General features: G+C 40.4%; 2 protein-coding genes across 4 annotated transcripts; both read right to left on the reverse strand.

Annotated features, from left to right (window-relative positions):
• Positions 1–36: 36 nt before the first annotated feature.
• Positions 37–6,972, reverse strand: ccdc28b (coiled-coil domain containing 28B). 3 transcript variants are annotated; one of them, XM_034122972.1, is made up of 6 exons: positions 6,806–6,972; positions 3,596–4,009; positions 3,108–3,277; positions 2,840–2,994; positions 1,412–1,434; positions 37–1,300 (listed from the first exon to the last, which is right to left on the reverse strand). In XM_034122972.1, the coding sequence occupies exons 2-6, from the start codon at positions 3,829–3,831 to the stop codon at positions 1,246–1,248; spliced, it is 639 nt and encodes a 212-aa protein (XP_033978863.1). In that variant the 5' UTR covers positions 3,832–4,009; positions 6,806–6,972; the 3' UTR covers positions 37–1,245. The 3 variants fall into 3 exon arrangements, with proteins under 3 accessions (XP_033978863.1, XP_033978854.1, XP_033978845.1); XM_034122963.1 differs by having other exon boundaries at positions 6,790–6,972; XM_034122954.1 differs by having other exon boundaries at positions 6,774–6,972.
• A 1,553-nt stretch (positions 6,973–8,525) lies between these two features.
• On the reverse strand, positions 8,526–13,887 carry tmem39b (transmembrane protein 39B). The gene is made up of 9 exons (XM_034122984.1): positions 13,710–13,887; positions 12,857–13,055; positions 12,240–12,459; positions 11,966–12,049; positions 11,279–11,433; positions 9,889–10,222; positions 9,196–9,383; positions 8,988–9,108; positions 8,526–8,904 (listed from the first exon to the last, which is right to left on the reverse strand). The coding sequence occupies exons 2-9, from the start codon at positions 12,985–12,987 to the stop codon at positions 8,671–8,673; spliced, it is 1,467 nt and encodes a 488-aa protein (XP_033978875.1). The 5' UTR covers positions 12,988–13,055; positions 13,710–13,887; the 3' UTR covers positions 8,526–8,670.
• Positions 13,888–14,222: the final 335 nt, after the last annotated feature.

Genomic DNA, 14,222 nt, shown 5'->3' on the forward strand with positions numbered 1-14,222 from the left:
CATTACATTTCATCCAAGAAACCAGAGTGTTGTGCCTTTTTAAGTTAAATGCCTTTTATTAATGGGAAGTTACTGAATACAAAGGAGATTCTTCAGAAGTCTTGTTTTGCCAAATTCACATGTAGAGCTAATAGTGATGCGTCCCTCTTAATGTAAAGAAATGTATAGTCTCTAGAGGTTATCCAGGCATAGGCATTAGAAAAAACGAGGGCCTAAAAAGCAGTATAGGCACATTTTCTATAACCAAATCCACCACTGCTTTGAGATGCTCTGTGGTTTAAGATTGATCACTTTAATTAGCTTGTCAGGGTTTAAATATTATGGACGAAGTACATTGCTGCCAAATGTTTGAATTAAATAAGCTGCAAATCTAAACCTTGAACTATAAAAGTAGCTGCCATTTAATTGGACTGTACATAGATGTATGCCCTTCAGTAGCAGAGTCGACTAGCTCATTCAGAAAAACAAAGCCAGAAGGCAACCCTGATAAATCCTCCAGCTCACTTATTCTTACCAATCAGTGTCAACATTTACAGTAGCTAGTCATTATGCAAAACAAATCAACAATTTCACATGAAAGTTTATCAAACATACATTTTGTATCCTCTCACAAAGTCCCTTTTTAAAATGTGATGTATCAAAGTCACACCTCCAGTTGGTCCAGTATTAAAAGCAAAGCCCTACAAATGAGGGAGTATATTCAGAATAACAGCAAACTCCCTTTTAAAGTTCTAAGCTAACCACAGTGGTGTTGTCGACATGTGACTAAATATGTTTGCTACTCAAGTATGGCTTCGCTAACAGAGATGCATACTTATACAATTATGCGGAAAAACAAGGCATACGATGACATCAGCACAACTTCCTAAACTATCATGAAGTGTGCTTTTTATGAACTTTTCTTTGATTTGTTCCCAAATGATGTACCTGGAGCCAAGTTAGTTGATGCCAAGAACACGCTGAAAACATTTTTTATCTAACAACTGTTCAGTAAAAACATCCGGCCATTTATTGTGCCATGAATGAGGGTTTATGGTTTTGGTTGAGTGTTTGAATAATGCTCTGCTGCTTTGAGTCCTTATATCGTTCCCTCTGCTTCACCGACCAAATAACATATCGCCTCCTTCTCCTGTCGATCTTTCCGTTCCGTTACTAAGGCAGCTGGATCAATGCCATGGCAACATGGGCTAGCTAGATGTTGGGAGAAGATGAGTGTGTGGTCGCCATCCTCCGCACCTCACTTTGTCAGGGACCAGATGTCTTGGGCAGATCCTGGTTCTCAGCCAGGTGGAGCTTTTGTCTGAACGCGGTCACATTAAGGATTCACACATTTTATTTACAAACACATTTAAATCTAGTGTCCGGAGCCATGGGTAATTCCTTAAAATAATATCAGATTATGAAAGGATACATTGAGGTGCTGAGCTCCTCCAGCTGCAGGAACAGATAAACAAATGGGTAGAAAAAAAGTAGAACATGATGTTATACACTAATCAATAACTGTGTGTAAGTCAGGTCAATATTTGATTCAAGCTCCCAGCATCCGACTGCAATGTTTACAAAAGCAACTAGTCAACATCCCTTGGTGTCCACACAAATGGAAAGCTACTTCACAGCCCATCTGCTCTGAGACACAATCGTCCCCCTGGCAGCAGTGTCTGTAATGAGCTGAAGGCTCTCTCTCTCTCTCTCTCACCTCCCTCACACATATCACTGCAGCTTCCCCTCAGAGAGCCCCAGGCGCCTGTAACTAGGAGCCACACAACAAGCTAACAATAGAAACTCTCAACGCATTCTTGGGCTACACATCCCTGTTTGTGCTGGGTAATATTCAACATTTAAAACGTGCTAGAAACTCAGCGGAGCGAACAACAATCCTAACACTGCTGTATGACTCGTCTCAGACAGCACATCTGTTTTATTGGAAGGTTCACAGCTAAAAGGAAAATAGGTTGTGTGCATACACTATACTCTTATCTCACATGCTTGACATATTAACACTGCAGATGTAAATGCTGTACTATTCTGACCCTTGAGGCTTTTAAAGGGGCCTTATTATGTTCAGGTTCATATTTGTATTGTGTGCCTCTACTGTGACATTCACATGGTTCAATGTTCAAAAAGGTCTTTATTTATCTCATTCACCCTCTGTCTGAAACCAGAGCCCAGTCTGCTCTGATTGGTTAGCTGGCCTGCCCTGTTGTGATTGGTCAACCTCTTACAGATGTCCTGCCCCTTAGCCTATTATATACAATGCGTTGGAGCTTTAGCCAATAGAAGCGCGACCACCATGTGTTACTCAGTGATGTCACTATATCGAACTTTGGGATTTTAGCCCTTGCTGACCATTTACATGCACAAAAACCTATAAAACACTACAGGACAGGGAACACACCACAAAGCATAATAGGACCCCTTAGAAATAGAAATAAGACCTTTGGTAAAACTATAACAGGTTTACGGAATAGCATAGTTACTAAATCAAACTAATGGAGGGTTTTATTCTCATAAATGTCTCACAGGTGAAATAATTGTTGTTGCGTTATGTGAAAGTATTTACCTCCAGAGCCTCAGGCTTAAAACAAAGAGTGAAACCAACTAAACTAGACTTTCAGTGGAGAGGTAAAGAGCCATGTGACTGTTTCATCGGCTGACCACAATAGCAGAAACAATAATACAATGAAAAGGTATTTCTTGCAATTTAATGGGCAGTTTTTGCACATAAGAGCAATTTTAAGAGAAAGAATACTCTAAAATTAATATAGGGTTTATGACCAGGTGAAAGTGAGATTATGTGTCTCCTTATCATGACCTTTGTGCTGCTGTGGGTTGTGCTTACGTTACAGAGCAGGTGCTCCAGGTTGTGGTCGGAGGCACACTTCCTCTGGTCCTCTGAAAGCTCCTCCACGTGGCTGTCCAGGCTGAAGTGAAGTCGGGCCAGCTTCTCCTGCATCTCACGCACATGCTCCAGCTGCTCAAAAGAGCACACCTTGCCTAGAAAACCAAACAAGTACAACTTGTAAAAACAAAGCCACTTTTCAACTGGTTTTATTTCAGCCTGTAACAGGATATTCCCATGGTGGCCTCTACTATCGAGGTTATCTTACCGAAAGCCTGTAGTTTGCCTGAGTGGAAGTCATTGAGGAGATTGAGGAGGCCTCCCTCCATCTCTCTCACATCTGAGACATCTGTGAGAAAGGAGTGCTGCAGGGGGGAGGACTGGACTACTTTACTGGGCCCTGCAGGCTGGGGGGCCCTTGGCTTCTCCTTGTGGGGCCTGAAGAAAACAAATGTGTTGTTACAAAACAAAACAGTATTCAAAATACAATCCAGCCTTCAATCGTCTATTCATGCACATACAGTACGAAGTATAAGTACTCATGTTTCCTTTTATATACACTTTTATTATTATGCTCAGATGTAGCTGTGGTGAAAATCGTGCACACTGTATGTGATCTGACATTATCTAACTAACCAGTTATCTGTTTTAAAATTAAAGAGTTGGTCGGACATAAAAGTTAAGGAACATTAACAGCAATTGTTCATAAATCATGGTGTTTTCTGTAGAATTGTTCTGATACGCTAAGAGACAAACCTGGTGATCTTTGGTGGGGCTACGACGACTGTGAACACCTCCTTGGGCTGTCCTGGCGCTCCTATGGATCTCTTGTACTTGCCTCTGTTCTTGGGGGAGGGGGGCTGCGGCAGGCCGAGGGAGAAGGTGGCACTTTTGCTTGCAGGCAGGACGGGGAGTTTGCGAGGGTTGATGGGGGGAGGAGGGGGCTGGGGAAGAGACACCTTTGGGCTCCGCTTCTTGCGCTTGTCTTCCATTATTGTTTATCTTTTAAGTTTCCTGCAGTATGAGGGGGGGGGGTGCACTGCCTGGCTGCTGTGCAGGACGTGCTGAAGCAACAAAGGTAGGAAGTTCTAAACCCAGCAGCCTTCCCTCCCTGCCTCTGGAAGATTCTGCCTGTGCCAAAATTAGTGCTGCAATTCAGGATTCTCCACTCTGCAAAGAAAAGGCGTTTAGTGATGCTTTAACAGCGCAGCATCCCTAGTTTATCACAACTATATATCTGTCAGAAACACATTAAATCCTCAGAGAGAAACAGTATTAATCCTCCTGCCTTAATGGGATTGCTTTTATATGAAAGTTTTAAAGGAAAGCATTTTTCTTGCTCTCTATAATGTTTCCCTGGAGTAAAAGGGAGAGAAACAGTAACCAAAGATATGTTTAGAGCACCCTCAAAGTGAAAAGACATTAGAGAATGTGTGAACTCAAGGACACACTGCGTTGCTGTTTTGAGGACATTTCCGAACCAAATGAATCAATTATGTGACAACCAAAATGATCACAAATCCAAACACTGCAGAAGCCTTCTTCCTCACTATAGAGAGAATAAAGCACTGACAGGTAACATGATTCCTGAGAGGAGTGTACTATACAAATGGAAATAATGCCTCGGCTTTTAGACAAATGGCTGAAGGAGAAAATCAATATACTGGGTTGTTATCGAGACACCATTTACACGCAAACGCATACGAAACGCAAATGAATACGATATCAAAAAAGTCTTCCGTTCACACGAGACCGCTCGGGAACGCTGGAGACGCTGTAGTACATATGCCGGGCCTGTAAGTGGCGCTGTACTTTCGCCACAAAATACACCAAAAGCAGCGAAGAAGACCCCCGAGCATGGTTGCCATGGTTGCCCTTCTGTTTAGGCCCTGCGGTGGATTTAGCAACATGTAGTTCGTAATTCTCCATGTCCACTTGTTGCTGATGGTTGTGGTAGAGGAGCTGTAGATTTTGCACTAACATCTGTAGCATGGTCAGTAGCATGGTCAGTAGCTACTGACAGTAGCTACTGACCATGCTACAGCAGTGAGCAGGAGAGGTGGGGCTATGGCTTCATTGTTATCAGGAAATGATCGTACACACGGAGCCGTTTGGCCCCCCAGAGCGTTCCGTTTGCAGATCTATCCACCTTGGGACCCGTTATCGTTTGCGGGGTCCGTTTCCGTGTTTCCGTTACGGCCTTGTGTGAACGAACAGGCTATACGAAAGAGAAAAGTAGCGGATACAACCGTTTGAGATCTCGTGTAAACAGCACCTCAGGTGAGACTTTCCTATGGAAGGATAGTGGAGTTTAAAAAGTATGACTCCTATCCATTTCCACTTACTGAATGACCATTAAAAAAAACACATTGCAATGCAATACATAGAGTAATAGAGTTATGTTAATATAACAAAAAAAATGCCATGAGAGCACACTTACTCCCGTCTCATTCTCACACACAATCACTCACACACATACAAGGTATAAGGAGGTTTAATATGTACGAGTGTGTATGAGTTTGGGAATGAAGGAGTGAGAGAAAAAGAGAGAGAGAAAGAAAGAGATATGAGGCGAAAACTGCGACTTGCTGTAAACCAAATCTACTGTATATTGTTGTCTCTGTACACACACACACACACACACACACACACTGTACATACAGACACACACACACACAAACACACACATTTATCAGCTGATACCACTCTTCCACATCCATACCAACACACCTACATCATATGAGTTGCATACATGTATTCCAATGGCTGGCAGGCCCCCATTATACAACAGGCCCAGAAACCAAGAAATGACAAGCATGTAATTCAATGGTAAAATGTCACATCTGGTGATATACAGTAAAAAGGACAAATTGAACTATTTTCCTTCAAAATAAAACCCTGACATTACAAAATGCATGATTATATACCGGTATGGCGGAGAGATCAAAAGATGTGGTTATAATGGGAGTGAATGGGACATTTTTGTCCGTGAGTGGCTAATGTGTGAGTTTTTTGTTTAATCTGATTCTGTGCAAAAACTAATAATCCACCAAAATAAATGTTGTTGCTAATCTTTGAAATATCCAAGACTGTGATAAAAAAAAAAGCCGACCCTCCCAACATTTATTATATGGAAAATAACTGCCTTTTTGTGCATGTTTTTCATAGAAAACGCGAATTCATGTTTTCAAACTGGCAGTTAAAGGGTTAAAATTCTGAAAATAATTTGATATTTTTGATCAGGACTGAAGTTGATTGAAAGATTTAACCCCAAAAAGTTTAATCTGTTATCATTTTTATAGCAGTTTTTGGAAGTGGACATTTTTGTTGCTAATCTTTGACATATCCAAGACTGTTATTTATAAAAAAGAGCCAGTCCCCAGATATATTTTCTCTGTTTTTATCATGAAAAACAACAGCGATTTCATGTATTCAAAATGGCATTTAAAGGGTTAAAATCCTGAAAATGATTAAATATTTGGTATTTTTGATTAGGGCAGAAGTTGCTTTAAAGATTGAACCCAAGAAAGTTGTGAAAAAAACCTTTTAATATAATGTTTTTCTCAAAGTCTTTTGCAGTGGACATTTTTGTCCCGAATGACTAATTTGCGTAGTCCAATCGAATGATACCGGAGGGTTAAATAACATTTCCTGCCATTACATTTGCATTGATTCCTTATTAATAGCTTTTATCTCCTAACACTACGTCAGCCTCCGTTCAAAGTAGAATCCAAAGATGGCCACTACAGTAATACACAAAGGCAACTTTATACGATGAAATCATTCGTTACTTGGGTTGTGTCAACCCCGAGGAAAAGCTGCTTGAATAAAAACATGAAAACAGCAGATTTTTGTACCATATGGTTGAATTCAGTGTGAGGGAAGACGGGTAGACAGATGTATCGTCTACGAAAATGACACAAATACGACTTACCGAATCAATTACGCACCAGAGAGCAGACCTACCGAGCACGGAGTCACAGTTCTCCTCCCGCCATTTAAAGCTGTTTAAATATATTACATATGAATTAACATTGATCAAGCACAGTGGTGTTGAGCTGTTCCAGCAGGCAGCTCCGGTGTGTGTCAGGCTAGATGTGAACGCGGCATCGATGCGCTCGTCTCGTGCAGGGCTGTTGTCTCTTTATCCGTCTTAAAGGGCCAGTGCCCCGCAGCCTGCAGCTTAAGTGTGTTTACTACACAGGTGCAGCGAACAGCATGATGGGTACTGCTCCTCAGCTGATGATGAAAACAAGCTTCTATTATATCCTGGGTGGTTTGCAATTGCATTTGAATTGCAGGCACCTGAGAACACTACAGACAGGCCACATGGTGACGCAATTGTTCCACTATATATATATATATATATATATATATATATATATATATATATATATATATATATATATATATATATACAAATGTATACAGTATATATTTGTTCTACTTTACTACTTCTTGTTATGGATATATTTTTACTACATTCTCGTTTACATTCAGTTTATCAATTTGCAAGACTGTCTTCTACACATGTACAGTATATGAATGTATAATATCGTTATAAGTGTATATTTTAGCCCTTTATCTTTAACTTATATATTTAAATGTTATGTCTTAGATTTAAATTGCTGGGTGGAGCTAAAAACTATTTCATACATTGCTTGGTAGATTAATTCATAATAATATGTATTCTTTGGTTAAGATCAATGTAGCTTAGTGAGACTGTATATTGTATTGAGTACTCAATGTATTCATTATATTGTGTATTATTTAGATACTCTAGGGATATGTATTTTTTATTTGGGAGGGATGAAACCCTCTTTAATGGTCACACATGCAGAGCACACAGCACACACAGTGAAATGTGTTCTCTGCTTTTAACCCATTCTAGTACCAGGAGTCTACTAGTCTGCTAATGTTATAGTATTTGTATCTTATATCTTTTGAAATTGTTTAACTTGTGTAATGCTTGACACTGCTGCTGGATCAAAGTAATTTACCAATTATGGGATAAATAAAGTATATATCTATCTATCTTAAGTTGGTGTATATGTTTGTATTAATGATGTGATCATCTGAGTCTGCAATGTAGCTTCAAACAAATGTCAATAATTGCACAGAAGTATGTAAAATGGAAATTCTCCATGTTCTAATACCTCAAAGGGATGCTAATACAGTACTGGAGTAAATGTACTAAGTCATTTTCCACCAATTACCCTAAATTAAGAATTCGCCTCAAGAGTGTTGCAATCTGAACAGTATAGCTTCTATCCATAGTCTTTGCTCAGATAAGGGTAATAAAAGTGAGATCCCTACTGAATACTCAAGGCATTTAAAACATCTCACTGTATTCATATTGTGAAGAAAAAGCTATTTGAACATTTCAGAGGGTGATTTACATTTTTGCACTTTCAAATAATGACTAATTTTGTCCTTTTATTTAAATGTCGACATGAAGTATCAGTGGTGACTAATTTGGATTGAGTGATAATATTTTCTTCCATATTATACATTATTGTCAAAGTGACCAGGTTCTCAGCAATGAATAGTCAATAAGTGCACATTAACTGAAATGCACACTTGTTCTTTGAGGAATTGTTCAAATTGTGTGTTTCATTCTTGAATCCGAGAGGCCTCTTGTGGTCAGAGTGGAGATTTTAGAACCAAATAAATACCAAAGCAAACCTTTTAAGTAATACAAAAATATTTCTTTTTATTATGGCAGATCAGAACAAAAATGTGACACAAAATGCAGTTTGTAGAAAAAATACAGAGCTCTTAGGCATGTTTGTGTTGTTCCAAAGTGAATGTGGTGATTAATAACTCAGAGCCTAACTGACTTTCTGGTCTGACGGGCTGTTTGAGAACGAGTATGCCTTTCCCAGGACTATTCTGTCTCTGAGAAGCTTAAAGAAGGCGTAATAGTTGCTGAAGAGAATCAGAGCCAGTGATATCGTCTGATGCCACTTTTCTGAACATATCAGCGAGTAGAGCTGGTAGAATATCATGGCACCTTCCAAGATGATGAGTATGTTCAATATTCGTAAAGGCTTGTTGAAGAAGAACTAAGGGAGGGAAAGGGAGGAGATGCAGTCAGTCATCAGATTAGAAAATAATAATTTGACATGTTCATTTTAGGAATACTCACATAAAAGCGATAATGAGACACGTCTGATGGAACTGCAACATTGTAGTGACCCATGGCCTTATAGACATTCTTATTATGTTTAACCAGGACTCCCTGTGGCCACATGTACTCTTCTGTCCATCTGTGCGAAAAGAGACAACAAAATGACAATTAGGGTTTTCAATCAAATGAGTCCAAAGCCCAGTAATAAATCATGAGCGGTACATACATGTGCTGAAGGACATTGGAGCAGAGCGAGGGGTCTACTTTCTGCCAGCAGCCCAGGTGCGCTGCAGCTTTGTGAAGCAGGTCACAGTATCGAGGTGGCAACAAGTGTCTCATGAGGATTACTGACGTGCTGACTGACACCAGGATGAACAGTTCGCAGGACCAGCGCTTATCCACATACTGTGTACTCTGAGGGGAAATACACAGGCGTTATTAAAGCGGATTGAATTATGACATTAACGCTTAAAATCAAATGTACCCAACCTAGCTTTAAAAGGTATACTTCACCAACAAAATTATAATTTCTATATTAATGAATGAATCTTACATTTGTGAAGAAAATTAATTAAAAACTATATTATCGCATGCGTCCATGATAAGAAGAGAATCCAAAAATGGAGAAAATGATTGATGAAGTAATTGAGTGCTGCGTTGCAGCAGAAATACACTTAAACCTAATTTTACATTCTCATTCATTTAAATATTTGCTAACTTCTTTCCAACAAGTGAAAATGCCTTTAAAAACATGGAGCCCATTTATTTCTAAGTTTATCTATATTTTCTTCTGTTTTTGGATTCTTTGTTCACTCTGGCGACATGCGAGAATAATTTTGTTCATGAATACAAGGAAAGAAGTGAATTATTGATACAGAAATTATCGTTTGGATGGTATTCCTTTAAGACAGTTTCTTACCTTGACAAACCAGACGGGTACAAAGGCCACGTAGTAGGCACTGAGCATCGAGCTAACCAGCACCTCCTTCATCCTCCAGTTGAAGTCCATCTTCAGGTACTCCACCTCCTTGCGGATGAGATCCGGGGAGAGGCAGCAGGCGTGAGTGGGCATAGCCTGGATGCCGTACAGCTGGCTGGTGTGCTGCTTCCACGTCTCCTTCAGCACGGTCAAATAGTCCCTGCCCCGGCCCACGCTGCCCACCTCCTTGGAGCCGATGCTGGCGATGGGGGAGAGCGGACCCGGGCGTCGGAAGTCACAGCTCAGCCGGAAGAAGGGAATATACATCCCAAATCTGCAGAAAACAACAGCTATTGTTTACTTTTTACAATACTTAAAGCACTGGGTGAACACTGCAAATATTCTCACATGGAAGGGCTCTGATATTAAAAACCATAGTTAATATGGTTCCAAGTACGTTTGTTCCATCAGTTAAAAAAAGTCTATAATTGAGTAAGGGGCCGCTCATGCTAGTTTTATTTGCAAAAACAGACACTATGGATATCAGGATCCAACCGTTGTGTAATTAACAGTCAATGAACCAAATAACCTCCACTAAGCAGTATTTTAATGAAAGCTTTTGAATAATTGCTCAAGAGACAACAACACCAGATCACGTTCATCATTCATATCTCCGATCAGACTACTTTAAGGTTGTAGCGGCCAAAATCATAGAGAAGTAAAACAGAAAATGAACTCAAAAGTAAAACTGCCGCTGAGGCACCAAATAGCGAATCGTACACAGGGAATGATCCAAGTCCAGGCAAGATCGTCGTTCCTGTGCATTTATTCCATGATCCAATATCACCAGAATAAATGTAACCATCTTTCTATATCTTGCCCTTTGCCTTCCTGTGGCCTCCTTGTGCTTTCCCTGGTAAAAAAAACAACAAATGCCATCCTGGTGCGCTAATCCAACCACCACCTGTCTCCCATTATATATAATTATACCAGGTGCCCAAATCACCCAGTGCCCAAAGATGCCTTCGAAATAAAAGCATCAAAATTACTTCAACTTACTTGAATAATAATACATTTACTATAAACAAAAAACAGCAATAAAATATTAAATAATATAAAGCAATATATACCTCCAACAAAGGTAAAACAAATGTTTTAGCTGACTATGTATAAAGCTTGTCAAACACATTTGATATTAATCTGTATTAAATCTAACTCGTGTTAGATGGAGAACACAAACGAACGAGCTGGAACCAACTGAAGCTGGGGAACACAAACAATGAAACCAAAGCATTGGAAATGTAATTACCTGGCATCATTATGTTAGTGGACTCTCACTTGACTGAGTCTACTGAATTCAAGCTATTAAATTCTCCCTGTAGATACTCACGGGTAGCAGAGGAAGAGCAGGCTGAGCACAGAGTAGCTTCTGAAGAGATAAATGAGCGAGCGACACAGGCTCCAGCCGGTCAGCGTGAGCACAGCAAACCGAGCCATCACCAGACAAATTGAATGAGGGAAGGATAGTTTCCCACTCTGTGAGGCCTGGGGGGGGGGGGGGGGGGGGGGGGGACAGAGTGGTCAAATGCTTTCATACAACAACAGCAGTAGAGTAGCTTGTACACACTGTGCAGGAAGCAATGTCTGAAGTCCAGCATCTGAAGTAGAATACATTCTTTATGTCTGGTTTTTCAACAGCTTATTGCCACACTAAGTGCAATTTAAGACCAAGTTTACAAGAACTAAAGAAATATGGATATGAATTATTCAGGATTAGGGAGACATTTTCCCAAATGTTAAATTTTAATTTAAAACAATATCAATGTTTTCACAATCTAGCAGATAGCCTCTGTATACAAAATATGAGTGTTGTCGGTTCCACTAGCCTAAACTGTGGGACATTCATGTGAGAGGCATTCGTGACATTTATAAAAAGAAAGAGATATTCCAATTACCTTGAAATTAAATGGTCAGTTAAAAAAAGCTATTACATTTATACTTTAAGACTTGAAAGATGTTAAAGACAAAGGGATAAAGACAAATTCTGAAAAGGAAGAAGCCAAAATAAAATGCTTACCTCTTTAACAATTGCTGCTATTAACCTCCGTGCCAGTATGATGATTGTGAACACCAGCATGTTATAATCAATAAGGTGAAAGTTCTGTAAACAATAACATTGATTCAGGATTAATGCTCACACTTGCAGTATCATCAACATATATAGGTACAATACTATGTGAGGGGTATGCAAATTTCAAAACAATAGGGATACAGAGAAGGTTGACAGACGAAACACCTGCGGACGATAATACCTGATAATAAACATGATCATAAGTCAGAGGTTGACTCACCAGTGATGTGTGTGAGGGAGGGTGTGAGGGGGGGTACCACCACACCGTCTTGTAGATGTTGACGTAATGGACAAAGAGAGCGATGAGGTGGCAGAAGAAAAGGTGGAGCTCGAACAGCACATTGCGGTCCACAGATAACTCGGGGATCTTACAGTGCTTCAGAGGGACCACCGTCTGCGCAGCCAGCGGGGGGCTCGACATGCACGTCCCCGAACCATTCCTGCAGACAAAACAAAGCCTCTCTTATTATGATGTATATTGTTCTGTTATAATGGGGGTGTAACAGATGAGATGAGACCAAATCCTGCCAATGTTAACTCTCTCAGCTGTGGCTGAGGAGGTAGAGTCGCCGTCCACCAACTGGAAGCTCTGTGGTTCGATTGGCAGGAAACCAAACCCTAAATAGCTCTTGATGGCATGGCCAACAGCGTGTGATTGTGTGTGAATGTCAGGCTCCCTTGAGCAGGTGGCCCCTAGTGTGAATGAATGTACAAATGTGTGTGAATGCTGATTTGTATATTTAAAAGCACTTTGAGGGGTAGACTGGAAAAGCCAATATAAATGCAGTCAATTTACCGCTCTTAACTCTCAAACATCTGCGGTATATCAGAGCATACCTTGTACGGGATCGCACCCCTGTGACCGGGGAGCTGGTCGAGTGGTTACCATTGCTGACCGAGCCTGGTTCGTTGCTGAGCGGAGGTCTGCAGTACGTGGAACGGTTCGCCCCTCTCCTTCCACCAGCCATCGCAGACACACCCACGACTTCTCCCAGCTATGCGTCTGGTTTTATGGTTTCTCTGCTTGTTCCTGTGCCTGTATACACCAAGGGAGCAGAACACTGTCAATAAGAAGGCTGATCCAGAACACATGTAATAACAGTTATTGACTAATTAGTGTAATATGATTTGGATCAAGCCTGTGATATGTATCACATAGGATATAATTCACTTGCAGGGCATCAATCAGTTACATAAGTTTTATTTTGGTCAATGATTGGCTTAGTCACAGCACTTAAAATGAAAGCAGTGGTGCAGTCATAACAAACAACAAGAACTTGCAGGATTAAGATTTCATGGCCAATCCCAAATTGTGCAAAGCAAAATAGATCTGCTTCAGATAATCCATCATAAACATGCACCACCAAGCGCTAGCGTTAAGTTTGCACTAGCTGCATAGCATTTTAATATGGTGCAAGTTTTTGCGGAAGCTGACATTACAAGCTAGCTAAGTAGCACCACAATTTGTTCTCTTCCTGGGTCACATTTGTCACGGGAGCCGTTAGAGTGGGAGACACGAGGCGGGCAGCGGACACAACGTGGACCTGTACAATGAGCCACGGACTCGGATGTGTCCGCCAACTCCATGCTTGATTAAATACAAAGATCGAGGCCTAGGCTAACAGTATCTCTGACTAGCTAGCTAGCTATCAAACCAAGCCACCAAACAGGATAGACCAGAAGAGCTTACCAGTGCAGTCCGCTGTGTGTTAGCCGCTGCTTTGTTGCATTGATAACAAGCTACACGCTGTACATTTTCACAGTGTTTATTGGAGAAGTGGTGTATATTCCAAAGGAATCAGCGGAGACAGTCATTGTTGATGTGAAACTAGCCGCTGATAGATGGGGGGGCGGATATGTGAGCGACCTGTGGGAGGAGAGACATTTAAAGGGACATTCCGCCAAAAATCAGACGCACCAAGGGAGAGCAATGTGTTTTGGGATAGGTCAGCAGGCTTGGGTCAGATGTTATGTTAGACATGAAGGCAGAACATCGGGATTTAATTTAGCAAATTTTCTGGAATAAATAGGGTATTTTGCTAATAAGACAATAGGTTCATAAAATTGGATTAGATTCAACATGTTCTCTTGTGTATAATTTTGTTGCTATTTTTTCTTTAAAAAAATAATGTAATCTTTAACTATAGTTACTTAATCTTTTATTAAGTATGTAACCTTATTTTATAATCCTCATTCAATGCAT

The sequence above is a fragment of the Trematomus bernacchii genome, unplaced genomic scaffold (genome assembly GCF_902827165.1).
Source record: "Trematomus bernacchii unplaced genomic scaffold, fTreBer1.1, whole genome shotgun sequence".
NCBI classification, from domain to species: Eukaryota; Metazoa; Chordata; class Actinopteri; order Perciformes; family Nototheniidae; genus Trematomus; species Trematomus bernacchii.

Bases quoted from the DNA above. Each gene is read 5' to 3' on its own strand.
- tmem39b (XM_034122984.1), bottom strand. From the start codon at position 12,987: ATGGCTGGTGGAAGGAGAGGGGCGAACCGTTCCACGTACTGCAGACCT. The intron at 12,050-12,239 runs GTGAGTCAACCT...TATTGTTTACAG, and splicing joins CTCCCTCACACACATCACTG to AACTTTCACCTTATTGATTA. The intron at 9,109-9,195 runs GTATGTACCGCT...CTTTTCGCACAG, and splicing joins TCCAATGTCCTTCAGCACAT to ATGGACAGAAGAGTACATGT.
- ccdc28b (XM_034122972.1), bottom strand. From the start codon at position 3,831: ATGGAAGACAAGCGCAAGAAGCGGAGCCCAAAGGTGTCTCTTCCCCAG. The intron at 2,995-3,107 runs GTAAGATAACCT...TTGGTTTTCTAG, and splicing joins AGGCAAACTACAGGCTTTCG to GCAAGGTGTGCTCTTTTGAG. The intron at 1,435-2,839 runs GTAAGCACAACC...CTGTTCCTGCAG, and splicing joins TGGAGCACCTGCTCTGTAAC to CTGGAGGAGCTCAGCACCTC.